This window comes from Macrobrachium nipponense, chromosome 45 (genome assembly GCF_015104395.2).
Source record: "Macrobrachium nipponense isolate FS-2020 chromosome 45, ASM1510439v2, whole genome shotgun sequence".
In the NCBI taxonomy this organism is placed as follows: Eukaryota; Metazoa; Arthropoda; class Malacostraca; order Decapoda; family Palaemonidae; genus Macrobrachium; species Macrobrachium nipponense.
Genome location: NC_061105.1, coordinates 35,109,238 through 35,135,726, shown reverse-complemented (window position 1 = coordinate 35,135,726; position 26,489 = coordinate 35,109,238). Strand labels below are relative to the sequence as shown.

Sequence of the window (26,489 nt, the reverse complement as noted above, 5' to 3'; positions counted from 1 at the left end):
CACTGTCAGTGAAACAACTTTAAACAACCTCTGTACGCCGACGATATGGTTCTGATTTCCCCATCAGTGCAAGGTCTCCAACGACTCATCGACAGTTGCCGCCAATATGCAGAGGAATTTGATATCCTATACAACGAAACCAAGACCCCGTGCATGTCGCTGCTCCCGAGATCGCTTCAGCATATTGCAGAATCACAAATTTTCCTCGGAAATCATCGGCTGGAATTCATGCACGAATTTCCGTATTTGGGTCACATTATCACGGACGACCTAAAATATGCGGCAGACAGAACAGAGGTGTCGTAAACTGTGTGCAACTAGCAAAATGACTACAGGGAGGTTTGCCTTCTGTCACCGAGACTTGAAACTGCTGCTCTTCCCTGCTACAGTATCTATGGGTGCTCCCTGTGGACGAGCTTCACCAGAGACCATGAGACGTATCACTGCTGTTCACAATGACATTTTCAGACGCCTCACAAACACTCCTCGCTACCACTCCGCCACACAGATGTTCACAGAAAACCACCAATTTAAAAATCATTGTAAGGTGAACAATGTCTAGTCTGATCACCCGACTGCGGAACAGCAGTAATTCGCTCATACAAAGCATCCTATGTAGAGAGGCAAGAAGATCTAAATTGTGGGGAAGATATGAATATGAGGCGTTTGTTCCATAAATGACTTAATTTGCAGATTCTGTCATTATTATTGTATTGGTATGATTATTGTCATTACTGGTATTTTCCTTCTTTCATTTTTACTGTGATTATAATCAATATAGTTTTTATATTCTATTTTTTAACTATTCTCAATCTTAGTACGGTTATGACCATTATTTTGATTACCATCTTTTATACTACCTCAGCAAGTATGGATATTGCCGATTAATCTTTGTTTTTTTTATCGTTATCTCATGTATCTAGACTGTTATTGTCTATTCTTTGTATATTCCATGTATATGGCCTTGAGCTGAAAATAAAAATTATTATTATTATTATTATTATTATTATTTTTTTTGCTCTATCACAGTCCTCCAATTCGACTGGGTGGTATTTATAGTGTGGGGTTCCGGGTTGCATCCTGCCTCCTTAGGAGTCCATCACTTTTCTTACTATGTGTGCCGTTTCTAGGATCACACTCTTCTGCATGAGTCCTGGAGCTACTTCAGCCTCTAGTTTTTCTAGATTCCTTTTCAGGGATCTTGGGATCGTGCCTAGTGCTCCTATGATTATGGGTACGATTTCCACTGGCATATCCCATATCCTTCTTATTTCTATTTTCAGATCTTGATACTTATCCATTTTTTCTCTCTTTCTCTTCAACTCTGGTGTCCCATGGTATTGCGACATCAATGAGTGATACTTTCTTCTTGACTTTGTCAATCAATGTCACGTCTGGTCTGTTTGCACGTATCACCCTATCCGTTCTGATACCATAGTCCCAGAGGATCTTTGCGTGATCGTTTTCTATCACTCCCTCAGGTTGGTGCTCGTACCACTTATTACTGCAAGGTAGCTGATGTTTCTTGTTCAGGCTCCAGTGGAGGGCTTTTTCCACTGAATCATGCCTCTTTTTGTACTGGTTCTGTGCAAGTGCCGGGCATTCGCTGCTATGTGTTTATGGTTTCATTTTTCGTATTGTACTTCCTACATATGGGAGAGATGTTATTTCCGTCTATCGTTCTTTGAACATATCTGGTTCTTAGGGCCTGATCTTGTGCCGCTGTTATCATTCCTTCAGTTTCCTTCTTTAGCTCTCCCCTCTGTAGCCATTGCCATGTGTCATCGCTGGCTATTCTTTAGTCTGTCTCATGTATTGTCCGTGCATTGGTTTGTTGTGCCAGTCCTCTGTTCTGTCTGTCATTCTCCTGTCTCTGTATATTTCTGGGTCTTCGTCTACTTTTATTAGTCCTTCTTCCCATGCACTCTTTAGCCACTCGTCTTCACTGGTTTTCAGATATTGCCCCAGTGCTCTGTTCTCGATGTTGACGCAGTCCTCTATACTTAGTAGTCCCTCTCCCTCCTTCCTTTCGTGTTATGTATAGTCTGTCCGTATTTGCTCTTGGGTGTAGTGCTTTGTGTATTGTCATATGTTTCCTGGTTTTCTGATCTATGCTGCGGAGTTCTGCCTTCGTCCATTCCACTATTCCTGCACTGTATCTGATTACTGGTACTGCCCATGTGTTTATAGCTTTTATCATATTTCCGGCGTTGAGTTTTGACTTGAGTATCGCCTTGAGTCTCTGCATATATTCTTTCCTGATCGTGTCCTTCATCTCTTGGTGTTTTATATCCCCTCCTTCCATTATTCCCAGGTATTTGTATCCTGTCTCATCTATGTGTTTGATGTTGCTCCCATCTGGTAGCTTTATCCCTTCAGTTCTCGTTAATTTGCCTTTTTGTATGTTGACTAAGGCGCATTTTTCTATTCCAAACTCCATCCTGATGTCCCAGATACAATCCTTACAGTCTGGATTAGGGTATCTATTTCCTTGATGCTCTTACCATACAGCTTGATGTCGTCCATGAACATCAGATGGTTGATTCTGTTGCCTCTTTTCTTGAGTTGGTACCCGGCATCCATCTTCTGTAGTACTTTTGTCATGGGAATCATGGCTACTACGAAGAGTAGTGGGGACAGTGAGTCGCCCTGGAAGATCCCTCTCCTGATATTAACCTGTGCTAGTCTTATTCCAGAGCTTGTAAGTATTGTATTCCAGTTGCGCATTGTATTTTTGAGGAAGCCAATGGTGTTTTCCTCTGCCCCATATATTTTCAGGCATTCTATTAGCCATGTGTGTGGTATCATGTCGAAGGCTTTCTTATAGTCTATCCATGCCATGCTTAGGTTGGTTTTTAGTATTATTATTATTATTATTATTATTATTATTATTATTATTATTATTATTATTATTATGATGATTATTATTATTAATATGGTTAACCCTCTTTGTTTAGGGAAGGGTGGAGACCAAATGGTAGAGATATGATGCCTCCATTGCTTTAATGACGAGGTGGATCTCAGTCTGGCTCTTGAGCTGTGCAGCAATGTTGATAGTTCCCTTGTTCAGGACCTACCTACACAATGTTCTCCTGCTGGGGGTGGGGGAATTATAATTGGCTCTAGGGTGCTGACGCCCGCTGGGGAATGCATGAACAGGATATGATGCTCAACCTTCGGTAAGCGAATGTTAGGTGGAGGTCCTACAGGACAGGGCTGCCCAAAGACATCGTAGACGTTGATGTGACGCACCTCCTATCGAAGTCGAGGACCTGATTTCGCCGCAGGAAGTGACGGCAAAGCCGTGCCCAAAGTCTGGAGCCATCGGTTAAGTCACTATTGGTCCCCATAGATGTTACGATCGCTGGAACCGGTCATCTGAACCGGAAGTAAATCTCGCTGTGTATGGGGGTCATCGTCCGACCAAAAATGGGCGGAGTCCGTCGGCCTCTCTGACCAACTCGCAACCTACAGTTGGCATCCGATTTAATTCAGGTGGCCCGAAGCCTCCACGTCTCTGGAGCGATCTCAAGATTTACTTCTGTTTCATCGAGACGTTGAAGCGGCAACATGGCAGCTACGTCCACAGATAAGGAGTTCTGGGAGGAGCTTATTGAACGTTTCAGGAATAATATAATAATAATAATAATAATAATATATATATATATATTATAATATATATATAATATATTTATATATATATATATATATATATATAATATATAATATATAATTTATATTATATATCATATATATAATATATATATATATATATATATATAATATATATATATATATATATATATATATATATCCTTAAATCCACGGTAGAAAGGTAAGTGAAACAGGGACTTGGAACAAGTACTTTTGTAGTTTAGTCTAAATTTTCAAGTTCACACTGAATATAAAAGAAGTTGACAGGACTTTATACACAAAATCAGAAAGAGGGGGCGGGGTTACAATGTATTAATCTGGGCGGCGTTTTCCTTAGTCAAAAAAGATAAGGAAAGAAGATCAAGATATAGTCCTGGGTGGAGATTTAGATTCCTTGTTGACGTCCCTTTGATAAAGACGGTCTCCAACCGATTCCTTTTTCGGTGATCTTTGTCCCTGCAGATTATCTAGGAATTATCCCAGTAACAGCATGTCCTGTCTTATGCCAGTAATCAGCAATCCCATTCTTCATTAGTCCTCATGAAAGGCATATTTGTGCTGAGAGCATCTTACCTTTAGTTCCTTAGAGGTTTGCGCAATATAAATCTTAATACGTTCTCTACAAGGAATACTGTGTAGAATATTGTTTAAATTTGGAGGGCTATTCTTACTTAATTTATTTCTCAAAATATTACTATATTTAAATACTAAATTAATATCAATGGTTTTTAAAATGGATACAGAAGGAATGAAATTAGGATACAGTGGTATAAAGAGAATATTCTTAAATTTTTGTTAATACTGGTTGGATTGTAATACGTCTTTTTTGCTTTATTTTTACAAGGTTAAAAAAATATGGAGGGTAACATAATGATTCTCCTATATTGTCACTATATTGCCTTCTAAAAATTCTGGATGAGTTTAAAATTATTGATAAAATAGGAGATTCGTTATGTTACCCTCCATATTTTTTTAAACTTAATAAAAATAAAGCAAAGAAGACGTCATTATCAATCCAACGAGTAGTTAAAACAACAAAGACTTTAAGAATATTCTTTGCATAACATTTCACCATTTTAAAAACTATTGATATTAACTTAGAGTTTAATATCTTGAATACCCTTTGCTTTCGCCATTTAATTACATATTCAATAAAGTACAAGCCCCACAGAATCTCCTCTCTCTCTCTCTCTCTCTCTCTCTCTCTCTCTCTCGCGTGCGCGCGCGCGCGCTTTTCACTCATCTCTTGTTTTTGTTTTGTGCTGCCCCCTTCCGTATTTTGGAGGTAATAAAACGAGTCGACGTGGGTCAATTCGGCTCACACATATGAACAACCCCATAACCCAGTTAGGAAATCTCACCTGCGGGCTGTCCCCCTTTTGCTCATGGGCCTATGTGTCCCAAGTGGCCAGCCTTGGATTCTTACCTGACGCCCTTGGAGAGGTCCCTTCCTTCGTCTGCGCTTTTACGAAGCAATATCTTAGCAAGAAGGTAAAGTCCGGAAGTGGTGGCAGTCAACTTAATCTATTATATTTTCCTGTGTCGGTGCTTGTGCTTGTGCGGTGCTCATTGCTACTACCCCTTTCATTCCTCCACAGCTGTGCTCCCTTATCCTAGAAGACCCTGTGATTTAAGAGCTGTGGTTCCCTTGAATGTGGTTGTGTTCATATTCCCCCCTTTCTCGTTACTGTAACGTTCGAGTAGCAATTCTTTCTTTCTTTGCCCTCTGAAGAATCTCTGAGAAAGTAAGATTTATGTTGAGCTCATAGCTAACCCCATTGTGTTTTACACACTTGTTTATAAGACTTCTGTGTTGCAGGTATCTCTGCAGATCCCTACTGTGAAGTGGGTTTTTTCCTGTCCTTAGCTGCTCTGGGTCTGTATGAGTGCTGGAAATTGACCCACCCGTTCCCGAACGCTTGTTCATTGCTCCAAGCAATTTTCCCAGTGAAGACGGTTGGGGAGGGCCGTCAGCGCCCTTGCTGGCGCCCTGAATTAGCAGATTAACGTCCACTGTGAATGTAACCCTTAGAGTTTCTATTTGTGATTAAGCACTCGATTGGGCTTCTTTGTCGCAGTCGGAGTCAGTAAGCCCGTTGTCCAGCCCATCGAGTCTTAATTTACAAAAGTTGATATAATAAGTATTTTGAGAAATAAACTAATTAAGAATAGCCCTCCAAATTCAAACAATATTGTATACAGTATTCCTTGTAGAGAATGTAATAAGATTTATATTGGGCAGACCTTTAAGCAACAGGTCAATGATTTTCTCTACTGCGAGTGAGACTATGTATAGTCACAGATAGTTTTGTCTTGAATGATGTTCGTTTTCCTGTGATGTACGAAGAAAGGAGTGGGGTTAGAGCCAGGACAGTTGGATCAAGCTAAAGGTAAGATGCTCTCAGCACAAATATGCTATTTCAAGAGGATTAACGAAGAATGGCATTGCTGATCACTGGCTTATGACAGGCCATGCTATTACTGGGATAATTCCTAGATAATCTGCAGGGACAAAGATCACCGAAAAAGGAATCGTTTGGAGACCATCTTTATCAAAGGGTCGTCAACAAGGAATCTAAATCTCCACCCAGGACTATATCTTGATCCTCTTTCCTTATCTTTTTTGACTAAAGAAAACGCCGCCCATTTTGTGTATAAAGCCCTGTCAACTTCTTTTATATTCAGTGTGAACTTGAAAATTTAGAATAAACTATGAAAGTACGTGTTCCAAGTCCATATTTCACTTACCTTTCTACTGAGTATTGAAGGATATTCTCAAGTACGTTCCCTCGTGCTACCATTGTAATATTATATATATATAAGTTATTTATATAATATATATATAATATATATATATATATATTATATGTATATATATATATTATGTGTGTGTGTGGTGTGTGTGTGTGTGTGTGTGTGAATGTATGTATATGTAGGCCTATGTAGTATGTACGTTGTATCTTGCATAGTCTAGTGGTATATACTAGTCTTGTATACAGTAGGTCTATGATCCGTTAAAGCAGAATATAGGCCCTGAAACCTTCTGTTCTGTAGGCAAGTAAGAGTACAATTTTTAAAATCTTTTATACACAAGATTTTTAGTTTATACATGGAACACTAAAGCATTATTGAATATGTTGTCATAAACTTTTATTTTATTTTATGTATGGAAAATAACAATGAATATAAACAATAGTACCACTACGTACGCCACACACACATAGTATAATATATATATATATATATATATATATATATATATATATATATATATATATATATATATATGATATATATATATATATGTGTGTGTGTGTGTGTGTGTGTGTGTGTGTGTAGTGTATGTTGTGTATATGTATGTATTGTGTGTGTATGTTACATTAATACTATTGTTTATATTGCATTGTTATTTATCGAACATAAAATAAGTTTATGGTGAGAAGTCCGGTGGAACTGCCTTCTCCAATCGATGTCCCTGCCGATAACCAAGGGAGGTGACCCCTGCATAGACAATGGAAGAAGACCATAGTGTAAAACCAACGAAGACCTGCCTACACGCACATTTCTCCAAGAGAATCCATGATACAGTTGCTACTTCATCCTTCCTTGGGGAGTCTGTATATGGGATACGCCTATGTATGTTATAACCTGCGATGTTATACGCAAGTATCTATTTGTATACTTCCCATTCTCGTCGGAGTGACATCGATTGCAGAGAGAGTTTCTAAGTTTCGTTAGTATCTTCTTTGAATATAGAGGTGAAGATGTTCAAACTCATAGTTGTCAAACTTAACATATATTTGTGAAACTACATCTCTTTAGTAGAGGAAGAAGTGGTTCAGAGAACTTGTCTCGATGAGTGGAAGTAGAGATCTAAGTTACAAAGCATTTACAAAAGATAGGAGAGCAAAGCTTAGCTCAGCATACATAACATACCGACAGATGAACATGTGACTAGGAAGTCACGTGGTTGTCTCTGTGGGTTATAGGTCACCATGTTCTCAGGCAAAGGCACTGTGACCTGCTTTACAAGACAATGCTTTTGATTACCACAGGCAAATGCAAACCCGGGCGTCGCAGATACAACGCGGCAGCGTCTAGCTTGCATTCCTTATCTTTCCTTATCACACTCCTTGTTCTTGCCAGTGACCCCTTGGATCATGGGCTTATTTACATATATGGAATATATATGTATGTTAAAATGTAATTATTATATCTGTACTTGGTTTATGCTTCCAAGTTGATTTTTCTGAGTAAGTTGTTCTCCCTGAATTGATACATGAGATTTATTTAAACGACAGTAACCTGTGAGTAGTGTAAGAAAACTCTTGAATAGTGCAAGAATTTGTTTAGGCTGTAGTAATTTGTGGTTGTCTAAACCTGATGTTGAGTTTAAAGTAACACCTTAGTCTGAGTTTAGGAGGAAAAAGATATCGTCACTGAATCCTGTGTTTATTTTCGCTCTGGAAACGGCTCATCCGAAACGGCGACCCCATATAAAAATGGGAACAAGCTGGGAAGAAGAAGAAGACTTTGGTCTTTATTTTTTGTGATATAATGTACTCAAGGACTGATAACAATGCATGGAGCATCGTGGAGTGATGTGAGTACACAGGCTTGGGTGGAAACTTTTATAAGTATGGCAATAGTGACAAATAGAGACTAAAACAGACAGGGTATTTGGAAACGTTTGTTTGTACCCCGAGGCGTTTACCTTGGGGAAGGTCCGTATTCTATGATAAATTTTACCCGTTCTCTTTGTTGTTTTATGAGATACAGCACTAAAACAACATGGATTCGTTTCCAAGCTTTTTAAGGAGAAAGGACTCCATTGGTCTACAATTTCTGGGAGGTTATATGTTCATCGAAAATGTATGTATTGTGATTTGAGGATAAGCATATTAAGATAAATGAGATAGATAGTGTGAAAGTTGTGAATTTAGTACATCGTATACATATGTACCGATAAGGTGTTCACCCTTTGAATTGTCTGATGAATTGATAATAAACATTATGAGCAGATATGGAAAAGTGGATTCAATAGGAAGTAACAGATTCAGGCCCCTGAAAGGCCTGCTGAGTGGGATACGGACAATAAAGATGAAAATTAGAGTTATATAATGGGCAGAAAAGAACCTGTTACAGATACGGACAAGAAGGCCATCTAGTGAAAGATTGTAACATCGATATTATGGAAGGAACTAGTATGTGGAATGAAAAAGACTTTCCTGATACAAGCAGGCAAAGAAATGATAATAAATCAGAGAAGAATAATGGTGACAACAGAAAACAAACAAGAGAACGAAATAACATTGAGGGACAAGAGGTAAATGATAGCCAATGTCGTGAATTTCGAACTGATCATTCGAAATCCCCGCCATTTAACTTCACAAGTGTTGCGTTAAATTGGGGCAAGACTGAGGGATCTTGCGGGCGATTCATTGAGCAGAAAGCTGTCCAATACGCGACAGAGTTAAGACGTAATTCTTAAATGCCTGGCGGGGAAGGAGCGCGTCTTATAGTAATGAAGACACTATGAATTTTCATTAATGAATATGATTTGCTATTCCTTAGTACGAGCTAAATTGTCTACCAATGACTCCGTAGCCATTCAAGAATTTGCAGATTACGGCCTTCAGCCAGAACTTTGAGTCAATTCATTGAACCCAGATGATAACTTAACTGTCATTTTTCCCATTCATAAGTAAAGTAGATTAATTGATCTCCGTAATGTCTAAATAAGCGATGATTCCCGCTGAATTACAAGGATTCTGTAGTTTACACGGGAAAGCGTAAGTTTCCTTTGAAGTAGGGCGAAGCGACGCCTCATTCCTGCCCTAGTCCTGAACGTTGTAAGTACCGTGATATTTGTGTGTCTCTCGATTCTCCGGCTCCCAGCCATCGCCATGCTAGGTCGAATTCCGTCGTAACTGTAAGTTATCTTTATCCACATATAGATGTGTCATCCCTGCGATGAGGGACATGATTCACGCAGCAAACGAAAGCTGCAAGTGTAAGAATGTCATTTATTTGAGATTTAGAGTAAATGGGTCTCGATTTATTGTGTTTTTTCGTTCAGTCGTGGACTTAGTGCTTTTCAAGCACATGATATCAAAGACCCTAAGGGCTACCACGTAACAAAGCCATGAGAGCTTTCAGGTTCCTTGAGTTAAATTAATGAGAGTAGTAAGAAACTGCGTGTGCAGTGGAATTTTGCTAGTAACGTCAATTTCAGTGTTGGTTAATGTGTTTAAATGTTTATTTTTTGTAATAAACCATTTTGTTGACCAAATTTTATTGAATCCCACCCAGATAGTTTTAGAGAGTGCGCCTCCTCAAGGCCTTGTCATCGGCCCATAACATCCGGGCACGAATCAGAACAAAAATAATAAAAGTCGAAGAAAATCCCAACATTTGGTCCTTCGAACCGGATGACAAGTGCTCTCTAGAGCTTGAAGGGAAATTTCAATAAAGTATGGTCTTTAGGGTAGCCCTGATAGGAGACAGTCGGCTCCCACCGAATCTGCCACAATGTTCAGATAACCAGATTGAGATCTATAGAAGGCCAGGTCTGGTCAGTCAGAGGCACACATTGACAGGAATTCATATACGTGCCAAAACGCCTCTTTGATGCTGTGATCGTATAGCAAGGTGTTGTCAATGCATTCATGCTTTCTGGTGATGTCTTGCAGGGCATCGTCGAACCTTTTCGTGTAGGCGTCGGAAGCCGAACAGTGAGCCATGGGTGTCCTGCGATAATGATACTGCCCCATGGGGTGATGAAGGTCGTGAGTGGGCTGCTATCCTCGTCCAGTTCCACTTGGTGGAAACCCCAATGGGCGTCCGCTGTAGTCTTGTACGTGTCAATGGGGATGCTCGAAATCATGTTGAAGGGTGCTGGTGTATGATGAGTCTCATGGAGACAGTGGGCATTGAGGCGCTGGAAGTCTACTGTGCGGCGAGGTTGGCCCACTTTCTTGGCTACCACGACCATCCTTGCACACCACTCCGTTGCATCCCCTGCCGGGACTGGTTCTATCACACCCTTCCGAACGTCTTCATCAAGCTGAGCCTTCACCTCCTCTTCCCAATGCTTAGGGATTGCTGCCGGCGTGTGACAGGCATAAGGCACGGCATCGGGCAATAAGTGTATGTGGTGCTGCTTGCCCGTCATCACAGGTAGGGGTTCCCTGGTTGTGTTGAAGGTCGTGGATGAGAAGTGACATAGTAACCATTCCTCCAGTCTTGGTATGTTCTCCTCCACGAGTGGGATAGGTATGGTGGCTGGCTTCGTTGTCTGAGGGGAGTTAGGCTGCGAGACTGCCTCTCTACTAACGTCAGCTGATGTAATGAGAGGGGAAGGGTGAGGGAAACCAGGTGGTACTATTCCCAGTTCCTTACAAGCATTCAGCGATAAAAAGAAGTTCTTGGCCGTTGGCACGAAGTAAACCTCCTGCTTTATGTGTCGCCCACCTATTTCAATGGTACATGCCGTTGATCCGAGGCATCTCACTCGGAGATTAGCAACGTCCCTCAGACCCGTTCGAGGTTGCAACTCCAGGGGTTTTATGTGCAGGCTTGAAAGAATCGTGGGCCCGGCAACGCAGATCTATGCCCCTGTGTCTGCTATGGCGAGTATGGACACCGACCTTACGCTCCCATGGGAAACACAAGCCTTGATTGTGGGGTGGGGGGAGAGGTGTGTGTCTGCGACAATCACCAAACTCGAGGCAAGCGGCGCTTTCTTCGTATTTCTGCAGCATTTCTGGAAGTGCCCTACCTTTTGGCACCCGAGGCACATCATACCTTTTGCTGGGCACGATGCTCGACCAGGCGAATGACGTCCCCCGCCATTCCCGCAGTGATTTGCACTTGAGTTACCACACAACACCGCGACGTCTGGCTCTACGCCATCGGTGCCAGTGATGTCATCACTCGAGGCGCCGGCCGACTCCCTCACACCGATAGCAACACGCGGGACGTTTTCAACGTCTTGGTGTGCGGCTTCAAAAGTACAACACAAAGCCTGAAATACATGCCTTTATAACACAGGGTCACTGAGACCTACCATTATTTTCCGTAACAGCATATATTCGGCCAAGCACTCCCCGCATTTGGGACACTGAAAATCACAGTCGGTGGCCTTTTGGGCACACCTTGAGAAATAATCACTAACAGACTCTTTGCGCCCTTGTGCGAGGGCAAAAAATTCGGACCATTGCACTGCCTGATTCGATGACCGTAACACAATGTTCCCAATGGCATCCAGAGCCGCGTCTGGAGTAAGGGCGTCAGAGTACTGAGCGTCCAGTGCACACTGCAGCGCTGGCACACAGTTGAGTCTAATATGAAGGACAACATCCTGCGGCGGGAACTTGTTGAGGTGGATCCAACAGGTCATCGAACATCTCCAGGACCTGAACTCTGCTGAGGACATCACTACATTACATTTCTTAGGGGCAGCAGAGAGAGGGACTTTGCCGGCATGTGATCCGGTACTGGGAAGAGCATCTTGAAGGGAAAGGATGGCGCGTTGCTGGTCTGCAATTAACGTCTGTGCTTGCATCATGGCCCGTGACAAGGCCCTTGGCATTGCAGGAGAGGCCTGCCTCGGCGTGGCCTGGGCTGGTCGACGCATCAGGGGCATGACTTAGTTCGAAAACTCACTGCACCATGTTGGGTTTGCAATGAGACGACGTCTTGGTGACAGGACTTTATTGTACGAGACAAGAGAGCTGACTGACTCGCAAACGCGTTGTGGGTTAATGCTCGGCAGTACATTACAGACATATCGTACAAGCACTGAATGACCTCGTAGGTCCCAGTGCTTGGCATTTGGCCTAAATTCTATATTCAACTCAACTCAACTCAACTCGTATGGATTTTCTGTACATATTACGGTATCCCTTGCCATTCTTGTTTTCTAGCAACTACTGTGCATTTCAGGGCCGTGTCTAATGTGTTTTCGTTGATAAAATCTTACCAAAGCATCGGATATGGATCGTATTTTGGAAATAACTATTTGAAGCCACTCCCTAATTGACAAAAATATACACTGATGTCTAATGTTGATAATTAAGACACTTATCTGAGTAAATCACAGAAATTTCCAGGGAAACTTAGCTAAATTTAGTAAGCACCCAGAGGGAAGCTACTTGTGACGTAAAGTATGACATCAGGCTTAATAGCAGTGTTCCCAGTAGTGTGACAATGATTGTGGAAACAAATATTTGACCTCTTGTTGAGAATTGTTGAGAATTACGATGATATTACGGTTTCCAGTGGTGATACCATGGGTAATGAATAAGAATTTGGTATACTGCATAAATATGACAACATTATAGCAAAGGAATTTGGTAAATATACATATTGAAATATTGCTATTTTCATTGTACAATTTTACGTTGACTATAGGAATACACAGCAATTATAACCCAATTTCTATTTACTTGGTAAAAATAAATGTTCTAAACTGGCTAAAATAGGTAAATAATTAGTATGCATCCATTTTAATTTATTTAAAATGGCTTTAGTTACTGCTTCATTAAATATTTGTGGTTTAAATGAGCTTAATAAGCAGTTGAAAGTAAAGATGTTAGTTAATCAATATAAAATTGATGCATTATACCTTAGAGATGTGAATAAGATAAAATATTTAGGGGAATACTTTGAGGTTGTAATAAATGTACACGTTTTCTGTTTAATAAAGTCAAATATCTCAGTTATTATCAGTGAAAAGGATGACACTGGAAATATATTATTTACGAGGATACGGTATAATAATATGAGCCTCTCCTTATTGAATATATATGCACCATCAGGTTCAAGTGAAAAGAGAGGGAGAACTTGTTCTCTGTGGATATTTTGTATTACTTAAGGAACGACATATCAAATTTGATTTTTGCTGGTGACTTCAATTGCGTACTTTCGGGTAGAGATGTTATTACAGGTAATGAGAGGTATGTATCAAAAGGTCTTAAATCTTTAGTACAGCATTTGGGATTGAAAGATGCTTGGTTTTCATTGAACAATATTCCCGAATATACGTACGTTCTAGGTAATTATGCTTCAAGAATTGACCGAGTGTATGTGACTGACTTGTATAGTAATATTAAGAATTGTAAAAATATTCCATTATCTTTAACAGACCATAATATGATATTAGCTGAATTTCTGCTTAATAATCGTTGTAAAATAGGTAGAGGAATATGAAAGTTAAATGCTTCGTAATTGAAGAGGGACGACTTCATGGAGAAATTTGAAAGATTATGGCATTTTTAATAAAATAAAAGAATAAAATACTCCAACATTATGGAATGGTGGGATACATTTGTGAAACCAAAATTAAAAGAGTTTTTCATAAGACTGTCTAAACAATCTATACAAGAGAAGTAAGTACACTAAAATTTTTGCAAAATTATCTTGAATACTTATCAAGTAAAGCTTCTGTTGGTTACAATAAATTTGAAGAGATGAAGGCTATAAAAGATAGAATGAAATCAATAAAAGATGAAATATGTGAAGGTATAAAGAGTAGGTTAAGGACAGAAGAGAGAATAAACAGAGGGAGAGATTTTCTGTTCATTTGTTAGGTAAAGAGAAACTCAGAGGGAAGCGAAATAGTATTAGGTAACTGAGGGTACAAAGCGGTGTAACGCTCGACAACACAGAGGCGATAGTCTGTCACGTAAATGATCACTATGAAAAACTATTCACAAAGATGAATACTGATGGACAGCTACAAGATAGTTTTCTTAATTGTATAGGGAGCTCAATAACTGATGAGGACAATGAAATGTTATGTAGAAAGGTGTCTATCGAAGAGGTATTAAATATGTTAAAGATGATGAATAAAGGTAGAACTCCGGGTGAAGATGGTCTTAAGTCAGTGTTTTCTGAAATGATTAAGTTTGCGATAGATTTAGACCTTGAATGAGGAAAAAGCCAAAAAAAGGGTATCTTGAAATTAGTACCTAAAAGTGGTGATTTATTGTTTAAAAAACTGGAGACTTATTTCTTTACTGAATAAGGATTACAAATGCATTGCAAAAATTTTTACTAATAGATTAAAAAATGTTCTTCATAAAGTTATATCACGAGGACAGTTTTGTTCGGTTAAGGGAATATCAATATTGAAATGTAATACTCTAATTAGGGATGTAATTTATTATGCAAATGAAAATCATTTGGATTGTGCTCTAACTAACATGGATTGGAGTAAGGCTTTTGATAGTTTAATTTGAGGTTCATGTTTAAAACACTCTCACGGATGGGTTTTAGTGAGTTGTTTATCATGCAAATTAAAATGCTATATATATACTGGATGCCTAAGTGCAGTTTATGTAAATGGGATTGTTAGCGGCTTTTTTCTTATTGAGAGATCCATAAAGCAAGGATGTCCTATGTCAGTGATAGCATATATTTTGTTTCAAGAATCTCTATACAGAACAATTAAACAAAGCAATGAAATTGTGCCAGTCAACCTCCCTAATGGGTTCCAGTGTTCTGCTGATGACAGCTCAGTTTTTGTTGGTAAAGAAAGAAGTATTAAAGTAGTATTTAGTATTATAAAGAAATTTGAGCTAGCTACTGGTGCAGAACTAAATAGAGCTAAGACTTGTGTCATGGGTTTAGGTAATTGGAGGACAAAAATGTATGGCCACTTGATTGGATACAACAGAAAAATAAGTTTATGACATTAGGCATACAGATAACCAATGATTATAACGAAATGGTAGATGAAAACTGGGATCTTTTAATCAATAAAGTTAAGGTAAAAATAAATATGCTTCGACTCGATACTTGTCCTTATATCAAAAGCCTAAATTCTCTTATTTTAAGTAAAGTCTGGTACATGTGTCAAGTATTTCCATTAGGGAAAGAGAAAGAAAAAATTATAAAACAATCTGTTTTCCGGTATTTGTGGTGTGGAACTCACCAACCAATTAATACAAAGTAACCAAGTTGATCGTTACTTTCCTTTGCTCTTTCCCGCAGTTTCCTGTAGCGTCAGTGTTGCAACTTCATGTACAGAACAACGATATTTTTTTGGCTTTTGAAGCTCTGCAGTTTTATCAGCTGTTTCGTCACAGAATAAGCAATGCAGTTTTAATGTCAAATTCAGTTAATTCTGATCGCAGACAAAGTGCTTTCTTGTGTGGCTCCTCTATGTCCTTTTTTGGGAGGAGGTCTCTGAGTGTACGATCTACAGCAGTTGATAATGTACTACTTGTAAAGAAGTTTTGCTCTTGAACTACTCAGGCAACCCATCCTCTCGAGCCAGACTGGCGGTTACCAAGATATGCAATTCTCGAATCACCTCTACACTCGGAGGCAGTGTTGCCACATTTTTTTTCCAAAAATATGAATAAATCTGTATATTGCAAAATTAATCTATATAAAAAAATCTGAGGATTTTTAGCTTATTTTTTGGCATTTGTTAGTGGAAATGGCATGTAATTGACAGGAAATGATATGGCTGAAGGAAAAATAAAAGAGAAAATTCAGATTTTTGTTTTCCAGTTTATTGATGCAAAACACTTGCATCAATTAACTTTGAGTAACTGAAGTAAACAAATTTTACATAATGATGGAGTTGGACAGTATATTTTGTTAGTCATGTGATATATAGTTGCTTAGAAATTAAAGAACTCAATGGAAAATACACTAGGTTTCTGTTGCCTCCTAAAAAGATCTGTATTATTTGCTTATTTTTCAAGAAAAATCTGGAAATCTTAATCAGGCTGAAAAAACTGTATATTTAAGATTAATCTGTATATGTGGCAACACTGCTCGGAGGGTCCTTTAAGGGAAGCCTGCATTCAGAATCTCCAGTGCTGCCCGAACCTGGAAGAAGAAAACATCTGTCAATGTCCCGTTTTTTCCTTATTTTTTAAAACATGCATAAACTTGTATATATATTTCGAAAGGAGAAAGTTTGTTCTACAACATTTGTTTCGATACATGTTTTCATGCAGGTTGCCATTTCTGTGGAAGTTGTCTTTGAAAATAAAGTTATTCCTTAAATTTCAAAATTTTTGCTTTTTTTCCATGTAAATTTGCTTATTTTTATAAATTGACCTAGTCAGTGTTATAAAACAATAAGTTCTGAACAACTTTTATTGAGTGGTATTTTTTTTTATATAAAACTATTATTTTACGAGATATTTGAATTTTAAAAAAATTCCATATGGCGACCATTTTCCAATATGGCAGCTAACGCAAGAGCGGCAGGCCATGGGACTTTTGATACGTTGTTCAAGGCACACATCTCTTCATGTGTACTAAGTTTCAGCCTTTATCTAATTATTTCACTAAATCCCTATATTTTTTTCCTAATGCTCCTGGGGTAATAACAATTCTGATTCAGATTGACATGGCGTGCAGTAAATCTCTTGCAATGAACACAATGCCTCAGAACCGTTTCAACCACTGAAACATTTCTGTGAATAAAATAATGTCGTCTGAGTTCAGAAAGTACAGCGTATCATCAAGAATGAAATAATTTATGATGAATATTCAGTATAATTAACTTCGTTAAATGACTGTTTCTAGATAATAGAATAGGAAATGTTTTCTCATTCTTAAGGCATATTTAAGTTTCTGCAGTTCATCAATTCTTGAATCATTACTGGAAGTTAAGACTAACATAATACAAAGAAGCCCTTAAAAGAAATGTGCTACACTGAAGTCCAATTGAAAACCTAACATTTTTATAAGCAACTGGGACGTAATCACCTGCGCTGACATTCCGGAAAAAAAAATACGGCCTAGACTGATCAATTTCACTTAAAGCCAACATATTGAAAGCTTTCTTCAGATTAAATATCTCAATTTTTCCATCAAAACCTAATATTAAGAAATGCAGAAGAAAACTTTTGATTCAGGTTAGGCCCAGCATACATATATTGATGTGACTGATAGTTTCTTAGAGGATTCCTGCAAATTAGACAGAAATACTGTGACAATTCGTCGTTTCCCTTTCTGGCTTAAAGACTGGCAGTTGAGGTAGGAATGAGTAGTTAGGATATTCAGCTTTAAATACTTTCCAGTAAAAAACTGGGTAAATAATCCCCGCCTTCAATTGGTAGGTCTCAGTGACCCTGTGTTATAAAGGCATGTATTTCATGCTTTGTGTTGTACTTTTGAAGCTGCACGCCATGACGTTGAAAACGTCCCGCGTGTCGCTATCTGTGCGAGGGAGTCGGCCGGCGCCTCGAGTGATGACATCACTGGCACCGATGGCGTAGAGCCAGACATTAGTAGAGAGGCAGTCTCGCAGCCTAACTCCCTTCAGACAATGAAGCCAGCCACCATACCTATCCCACCCGTGGAGGAGAACATACCAAGACTGGAGGAATGGTTACTACGTCACTTCTCATCCACGACCTTCAACACAACCAGGAAACCCCTACCTGTGATGACGGGCAAGCAGCACCACATACACTTATTGCCCGATGCCGTGCCTTATGCCTGTCACACGCCGGCAGCAATCCCTAAGCATTGGGAAGAGGAGGTGAAGGCTCAGCTTGATGAAGACGTTCGGAAGGGTGTGATAGAACCAGTCCCAGCAGGGGATGCAACGGAGTGGTGTGCAAGGATGGTCGTGGTAGCCAAGAAAACGGGCCAACCTTGCCGCACAGTAGACTTCCAGCGCCTCAATGCCCACTGTCTCCATGAGACTCATCATACACCGGCACCCTTCGACATGATATTGAGCGTCCCCATTGACACGTACAAGGCTACAGCGGACGCCCATTGGGGTTTCCACCGAGTGGAACTGGACGAGGATAGCAGCCCACTCACGACCTTCATCACTCCACGGGGGCGGTATCGTTATTGTAGGACACCCATGGGTCACTGTTCGGCTTCCGACGCCTACACAAAAAGGTTCGACGATGCCCTGCAAGACATCACCAGAAAGCATAAATGCATCGACGACACCTTGCTATACGATCACAGCATCGAAGAGGCCTTTTGGCACGTATAAGAATTCCTGTCAATGTGTGCCTCTGCAGGTATTATACTCAAGCCCAAGAAGTTAAAATTCTGCAAGGAGAGGTTACCTTCGTCTGGTACCACTTGGGATGGGAGTTGTACAAGCCTGCAGACAAACGACTAGACGCCATTCGTAGCTTCCACATGCCAGAGAAGCCCTCCGTCACTGATATTAGGTCATAGTTTGGATTTGTGAATCAGTTAGCCCCCTTCCTTGCAACGGCACCCATCATGGAGCCTTTTAGGGATCTCCTCAGAAAACCCACGGGGAAAAACCAGCTACGTAGCAAACTCCAGCAGGCAAGGGAAGTCATCTGTCAATTAGCCAAGGACGGCCTGGCATATTACAACAAGACGCGCCCTACGATAATCAAAATGGATTGGAGCAAGGAAGGCATACGTTTCGTTGTCCTTCAGCAGTATTGCGTTTGTCAATCAGCTGACAGCCCCTTTTGTTGCAAGGGCGGCTGGCGTCTTGCCTTATGTGGCAATCAACACCTCACCCCCTCTGAAGCAGGGTATGCCCCCAAAGAAGGAGAAGCCCTTGCAGTCACCTGGTGCTTGCGGAAGGCCAGGTTGTTCCTACTTGGGTGCCAAAATCTCACCATCATCACGGACCACCGTCCACTTATCAAGCTGCTGGTTGATAGGGCTCTTAAGGACGTCATCAACCCAAGATTGTTCAACCTGAAGGAGAAGACACTCCAGTTCAAGTTTCATATCAAATACCTGCCCGGAAAAAGGAACACTGCTGCGGATTTTCTCTCAAGGTACCTGGCCATGCGAGCACCCCACGAAGCTATTGACGTGGATTTGGAGGACGACATTCAAGTGGCAGTGGCATATGCAACTGTTGCCACCTTGGAACCGGCCAGTGTATCAGCTCTTGCTTGCTAGGGTCGCAGCAGGCGATTTGCCCCAACAGAAGTCACAAGAAATCTCCTGCCTTCGTCCCTTCTTCGGCGTTCGGGATAGGCTAGCCATCAACCAGGATCTGGTGACATACTCGGTGGACCAAGGATGCATATGTTTGGTTATCCCCAAAAATTTACGCCGTCAGGTAGCTGCTAACCTATGCGCAGGACACCAAGGCTTGGACTCTATGCTTAGGAGGGCCAGGCAGTCAGTCTACTGGCTGGGAATAGAAGAAGACCTTCAGCATCGCCATGCCCAATGCGCCTCATGTGATGAACATGCCCCTTCACTGCCTCCTGAAGAAATGATGCACACGCCGCCAGCAGAATACCCCTTCCAGCAAGTCTTTGCAGATATGTTCCAAATAGAAGGCAATGTATACATGGTATACACAGACAGACTAACCAGTTTGTTAGAAGTAGCTCACTTCTCTCTCTCTACCACCCCCCCCCCCCTCTCTCTCTCTCTCTCTCTCTCTCGCTCTCAACCAATCTCACACAATTACCTAAGGCAATTAAATCAGACTCGTGAACTACAAAAATGCATTTAATTAAGAGCAAAGCATTAACTAAATAAATTAGATTCTTAACAAAGTGATTAACTGAAAGATTAAGTTCCAAGATCCAAATAACTCAAATAACCCTGGGGATCAAACTAAACCCGTCCACCCCTTTCTCAACAATAAAACATTAGTTTAGTCATAAACTAGGAAAAGTCATAGTTAATTTCCCATTTCCAAATAGGCCAGATAAGTTCCCATTTGGTCCAGATCCGTCTGGAGAAGATAGGGAAAATCATCTATATAAGTAAAAGAGAATAAATCATAATGACATAAATTAAAGGTCAACGGAATAGGACATCTTTGAAACAAATATTCAAAATACAAAGTCAAGCCACACTTTGGCTTAAAAAGTGAGTATGCTCACCCATTCCACACTAATCCCACTTAATTAAAAATACAATCAAAGGAGCCATCTTGGCCCTTTGCCGACTTTGTATCGTTCTCCATTTTAGCTAACTTACTCTCCCATTATGTAGGGAAATACCTCGCACATACGCAAGCACGAATTCACTCACAAGACACTTCCAGATAAGTGTCGTCACTAATTTTGTCATAAGTTCATGACGTCATATACAGATCATAATCACGCCCAAGAGTCTGCACAATACCAGATTCAGAAAGCATATCTGCTTCCACTCATGCATTGTATCCAAGGTTTGCCAAGATTTCTCTCACAATCAGTCACTATATTTGTATGCAAAGAGATTGCATTCTAACATCAGTAATAAGGTGATGGACTCATGGGGAAATGTTACACACTACCTGCTCTTAGCATTGCTTATTAAAGCTCTCTCAAGGGGGCCTAAAATGACTGGGAGCTTATACAGAAAGGAATATACTTTGCTTGATTAGCTAGGGGGATGTATAATATCATTACTAGCATCACAAGGGGAATTAATCACAGCATTGAACCAAAATTGGGGAGTGAGAAGCTGAACCAAGAAGGGGGAATGTCGCCTTGGAAGAATGAAACGAAATACAGACAAGAGGGAAAAACGATTCACTGACTTCACTAGAAATTACTCTCACAGTACCTGGAAATCCTTGGTCTTGTTGTTTTCTCATCTGCTGATATTTCTGTGCACTATGGATGGTATAAGAACACATGTGCGATCCCTAGAGGAGCAGGGCAACAAAAGGGTGATGGGGAGCTCTGCAGGTGACAGGCATCTGAGTTATCTGAGAAAGTTCTTTAGGGAAAGCTGATGTGGCCCCGTCCTTTTAACATCTCGGCATAGAGAGGCTCCTCCCCATTCAGGACACCTATGGAGATTAATTCCAAAGCAGCCAATAGGAATAAAGAGGGGGTTTAGAGAGAATGGAGGCTTTATAGTATCCTTGGCGTGTCAAGTAATACCGTAAAGCTAAGGGGGTGGGGTGGGGGGGGGGGGATGTCTGTCGGCTGCAGCATCCACATTATAAGTACTACTATTCACTGCGTAATTGATGAAGACTGATTTTTCATGTCATGGCCGCCACGTTATTTTGTCCGCGTCGTTGTAGAAATACATTTGCAATACGACTCCAAACCATATAAAAATGGAGAAAGCTAACAATAGACTAAGGATCAATCTCAATAGGTAAGTGAGACGGTCCAGAGCCTTCGAGGATGAATACTGTTCCAAAGATAACACCCACAAACCTGTAGAGTCCGTGATTAGCAACATCGACAGTGATAACGAGGATAATTCGATCATTGATAGTGACGAAGACTGTGAATAAAGTTCCCGTGACAGTCTCAATTGTTTTCATCCCTTTTCAACCTATGTTAATAATATACGCACGAGAGAGAGAGAGAGATTTCATAATTCCTTACCATTTTAAATAGCAGTGTTAATTATATACTGGGTTGTCGGTTAAACTGTGTGATTTAACTTTGGTTACCTGATTGTCAGAGAGTAATAATAAAGTAAACATCCCCATTTTATTTAATATGCACATTTGAACTAAGGTAGACTAGAGAATTCCTCAATAGTTATTGAGTATATACAGCACTGCATAATGCCATGTGTTACGTTGATGACTTAGAATATAGGTATAAATATAGTCTATAAATAAAACAAAATATTACCTGGGAAAGTGTTTAGATCAAACAACATATTCATTTTCATTTTCATAATAATTCAAAATCATTCAAATTAATAAGCAACAAGAAAATTCAGATTATATTAGTGATGAAATCTATTGATACATATAAATCACCAGCATTTTTGGTCTGTTGCTGCCAAGGAATAAAAATCGAGCGACTTTTCAATTATGACAGTTTGCGATGCTGCAAAATAGATACAAACCTGTGAAAGACATTAAGAAAATTGATTTCTTAAGTGATTTCACTGGCCTACCTTTCAAAACTTTTTTGCAGCTGAATTCAAAAATACAGTTCATTTTCCTGGGTCAGGTCTGGTTTCTAAGATATAGCTTATTTCTATTCCAGCACATTTTATCAAAATATCACAATTATCCAAGCGTGTATGGGCTTTGCTTTTGCAAATCCGGGTCGTGGGTAACCTTTAATGATTATTTTTCTTTCTCTTTTCAGGTCTAGATATGTATAAAAATTGATTGGAAGTGTAAAAACCATCCTAATAGATTCTGTTACATCTGCGGACATGTGGTTCTTCCTGACCGTCAAGCAAAAATCACGGATTTTGTGAAGAAGGCATATCAAGCTTACTTTGGAGTCAAACTAGGGGACCAGGATAAGCCATTCGCTCCCCATATCTGCTGCAAAACATGAGTAGAGAACTTACGGGATTAGAAGAACAAGAAAAGGAAGAGTATGCCATTTGCTGTCCCAATAGTGTGAAGGGAAGGGAAACATCACGTTACCGACTGCTACTTTTGCATGGCAAATCTAAAAGGCATTAATCGCAAGAACAAGCACCATGTTCAATACACTGGAATGGAGACTTTTCATTGACTTGTCTAACAGAAGTCTCAAGGCAGTACTTCTGAATAACGGAAATAAGTTTTCACTGATCCCTGTTGGTCACTCAGTTGAAATGAAAGAATCCCACAAAAGCATGTAACGTCTGTTGTCTGCTCTGAACTACCAGGAACATAAATGGTTGATCTGTGGAGATCTTAAAGTTGTTGGACTCATTCTAGGACTTCAAGGTGGTTACATAAAGTATCCATGCTTTCTGTGCTTGTGGGATAGCCGTGCTGATGACCAGCATTATGTCAGACAAGGGTGGCCATCAAGACAAGGATTAAAACCTGGGTCACACAACGTTCTGTCCCACACTCTGGTTGAACCGATCAAGATATTGCTTCCACCCCTCCATATCAAACCCGGTCTCATGAAGAACTTTGTAAATACATTGGACCGGGAAGGTAGAGGATTTGCTTTCCTCCATCTGAAGTTTCAACAAAAAAGCATGGAGAAACTTAAGTTAGGTATATTTGGTGGTCCTCAAATAAGGGAACTCATCAAGGAAGCTAGTTTTGATGATGCACTGAATCCTGCTGAACTCTCTGCCTAGTTCTCCTAAGTCAGTCATTGGAAACTTCAATGGCAACCACAGAAGTTCCCAGTATCAGAAAGTGGTTGATGAGTTAATGGAGAATTTCCGCCAACTTGGTGCATGCATGTCAGTGAAAATGCACTTCCTCTGGTCTCATCTGGACTATTTTCCAAAGAATTGTGGAGATTTCAGAGAAGAAGAGGGTAATTGCTTTCACAAAGATAACAGTGTTATGGAGGAACGCCGACTTCTGCTGGTGCCTGAAGAGGGATGTGGAGTCTGCTCAGCACAAACGGAAGTCCCTGAAGAGACCATTCATCCATGAGTAACTTCCTTGGTTCATTATACTCTTGTTGCTATCTATGCAAAAAGCTGGCCTAAAATCAGGTATTATATGTTAGACCTTGAAAACAGCGCAGGCCAGTGTTATGAATGAGGCGAACACTGGATACCTTCTGTATATATTATATATATATATATATATATATATATATATATATATATATATATATATATTATATAGATATATATATAAAAGTCTGTATGTTAAATGCCTGAAAATGGGACAACAGGTAACACTTACATTAATGATAAGTAATATAATTCAAGAGGCTAGAAACTCAGCACAATCACTAAACTCAGTACGGTACAACAATTACATCCTTATTACTGGCGTTACAATAGTAGAAACGAAATTGTAGTGTGATATGAATAGGGAAACACAGATGTACAATGATGTTATGATAGTAATTTCCCCCCAAATTATGCCCATTTTCTATTTTTTTTTAACGGCAATTCACCTGCTGAGCATTAAAGAAGTAGACAAAGCTGCTCCTACTTGGGGGATTATAATATAATAGGTAGGAAAGGAACGGGGGGAGGAGACGGGAAGACCAGGAAAGTAGGCTGAGGGAGGGATGAGGAGGGAAAGGGTGAGGGAGGGAGGTAGGGAGGAACGGGATGGGAGTAAAGGACGTTCAAATTTTTGGTTGGCAATGCTTGGTATCACCTTGTAAGTCAAGAGTAAACGCCTTAACTAATACCATTTGGCAATGCACTATATTACCAAAAATTAGTGGGAGGTGCCTTGTACACTATGTTAAAGTACCATTTCGATCAAATAATTAATTAGTTTGAAAGATGTTTGAGAAAAATGATGACTCGCAGTCCCTGGTGTGCATAGTAGTCTTTTGAAATCAACACTTTGTTACATAAGTTAGAGAGCATTACCTTTCCTTTCAGTGACAGCATAACAGCACAGAAGAAGTTGTAGCTTTCAGGTGGTTTGGTGAAATATCGAGGATATTTCTAAATACACATTAAGATTAATGAGTATTTCAGATGATAAATACATTTATGTTCATATAACGAGTCCAACAGTCAATAAAATTTATACCATCTTGGATGGCAGTTTCCTTGGACGTAGAGAGCACAAGATCCTATGCCCAACCAATCCGTAAGTACGAAAGAAGGGACGAAGAGCGTGAAATCTCACAGGAATCTCATGTTCAAATGATCTATTCCACATTAGAATGAGACCACGTAGCGTAAAAAGGTATCTGATCCCTTTTGGCTAACCCTCGGTCAGGTCAACAGTAGTGTGAAGCGGAGATGAAGTGCAGATGGAACAAGCAACTAGCACTCAAGGTAGTTATGCTCGAAAGAGTTGTATACGTGGTATTTCCAACTATTGAAGCACGCACCAACTCAGAATCAAGAAATTTAATAATAAGATACTTTAATCTTACTGTGTACTCAGAAATTCAAGGCATCTACAATTGATTTATAATAATAAGATGCTTTAATCTTACTGTGTATGCTAAAATTAAAGGAATCTTGGATTCCTGAATCTATAACCATACCCTTCTTTTTCCGCTGTCAGTCTTTCAGCCTCATGATTGCACAAGGCAAAGGATACTTCTCCAAATCCTTTCACGCAGCAGAATGTCTTTAAGTCCTCATCAACCTCAAACTTCTTGGCACAACCCATATCAAGAGTTAGTGACCTCATTGACCACACTGAACCCAAAGGACGAATATTTAGCGACTGAAGAAAAGGCATGACTTCGTGTCCTGAGGAAAGACAAAATAGTAGGATATTAATACCTACCGAACTTGTCCTGCACTTGTTCTAGCTAAACACTCATTCACACATATAGACTAATATATATATATATATATATATATATATATATATATATATATATATATATATATATGTATATATATATATATATATATATATATATATAATATATATATATAATATATATATACTAGGTATCACTCTACTCTATCATTTTAAAGAGGGCAGGAAGCTAAATTGTAAATGGCATAAAATCTTTTTACTTTCAGCACTACTATTTACTATTATATAGATAGTCTTTCATTTTCTAACCCCTTCCTCTCCAACTACTCTTTCCTCTTTTAATTCTATTAAAGGAGGACAGAAGGAATAGGAACGGTTTCTTGCGTGACGTTTGACTTTTGATACCGATACTCACTGTCACTTAAGGCAATCTCTAAATTAGTGGTGGTGTTTTCTGCCCGGTTTGTCGGAAATGTCTTGTTTATGACTTCGGCAACACGATCCGCAGAAGCAGTCTTCATTTTGTATTTCAATATCAGTTCTTTTGTTGAAGTCATGGGAGAAATGGGGCGAAGGCTTTCTAAGTCTTGGTAATCGTCATCTAGAATATCCAGTCCTGCGGAGCAAAAAAATGAGAGGAATTTTTTATGACGATGATGATAGTTATGACATTGTTATTTGCTACAAAAAATTCTGATAACAGTATCTATATAGAACCAGAAGAGTATAACAGTACTTTTACCATTTTATATATATATATATATATATATATATATATATATATATAAATATATATATATTGTTG

General features: G+C 39.6%; 1 protein-coding gene across 1 annotated transcript in view; it reads right to left on the bottom strand.

Annotated features, from left to right (window-relative positions):
• Positions 1-16,156: 16,156 nt before the first annotated feature.
• Positions 16,157-26,489, bottom strand: part of LOC135214469 (uncharacterized) — a 48,641-nt gene continuing 38,308 nt past the window's right edge. Inside the window, exons 3-5 of the mRNA XM_064248815.1 lie at positions 26,100-26,300; positions 25,458-25,668; positions 16,157-16,500 (exon numbers count right to left, since the gene is read on the bottom strand). Coding sequence (XP_064104885.1) covers positions 16,476-16,500; positions 25,458-25,668; positions 26,100-26,300 — 437 coding nt within the window. The 3' untranslated portion in view covers positions 16,157-16,475. The remainder of the gene's footprint in view (positions 16,501-25,457; positions 25,669-26,099; positions 26,301-26,489) is intronic.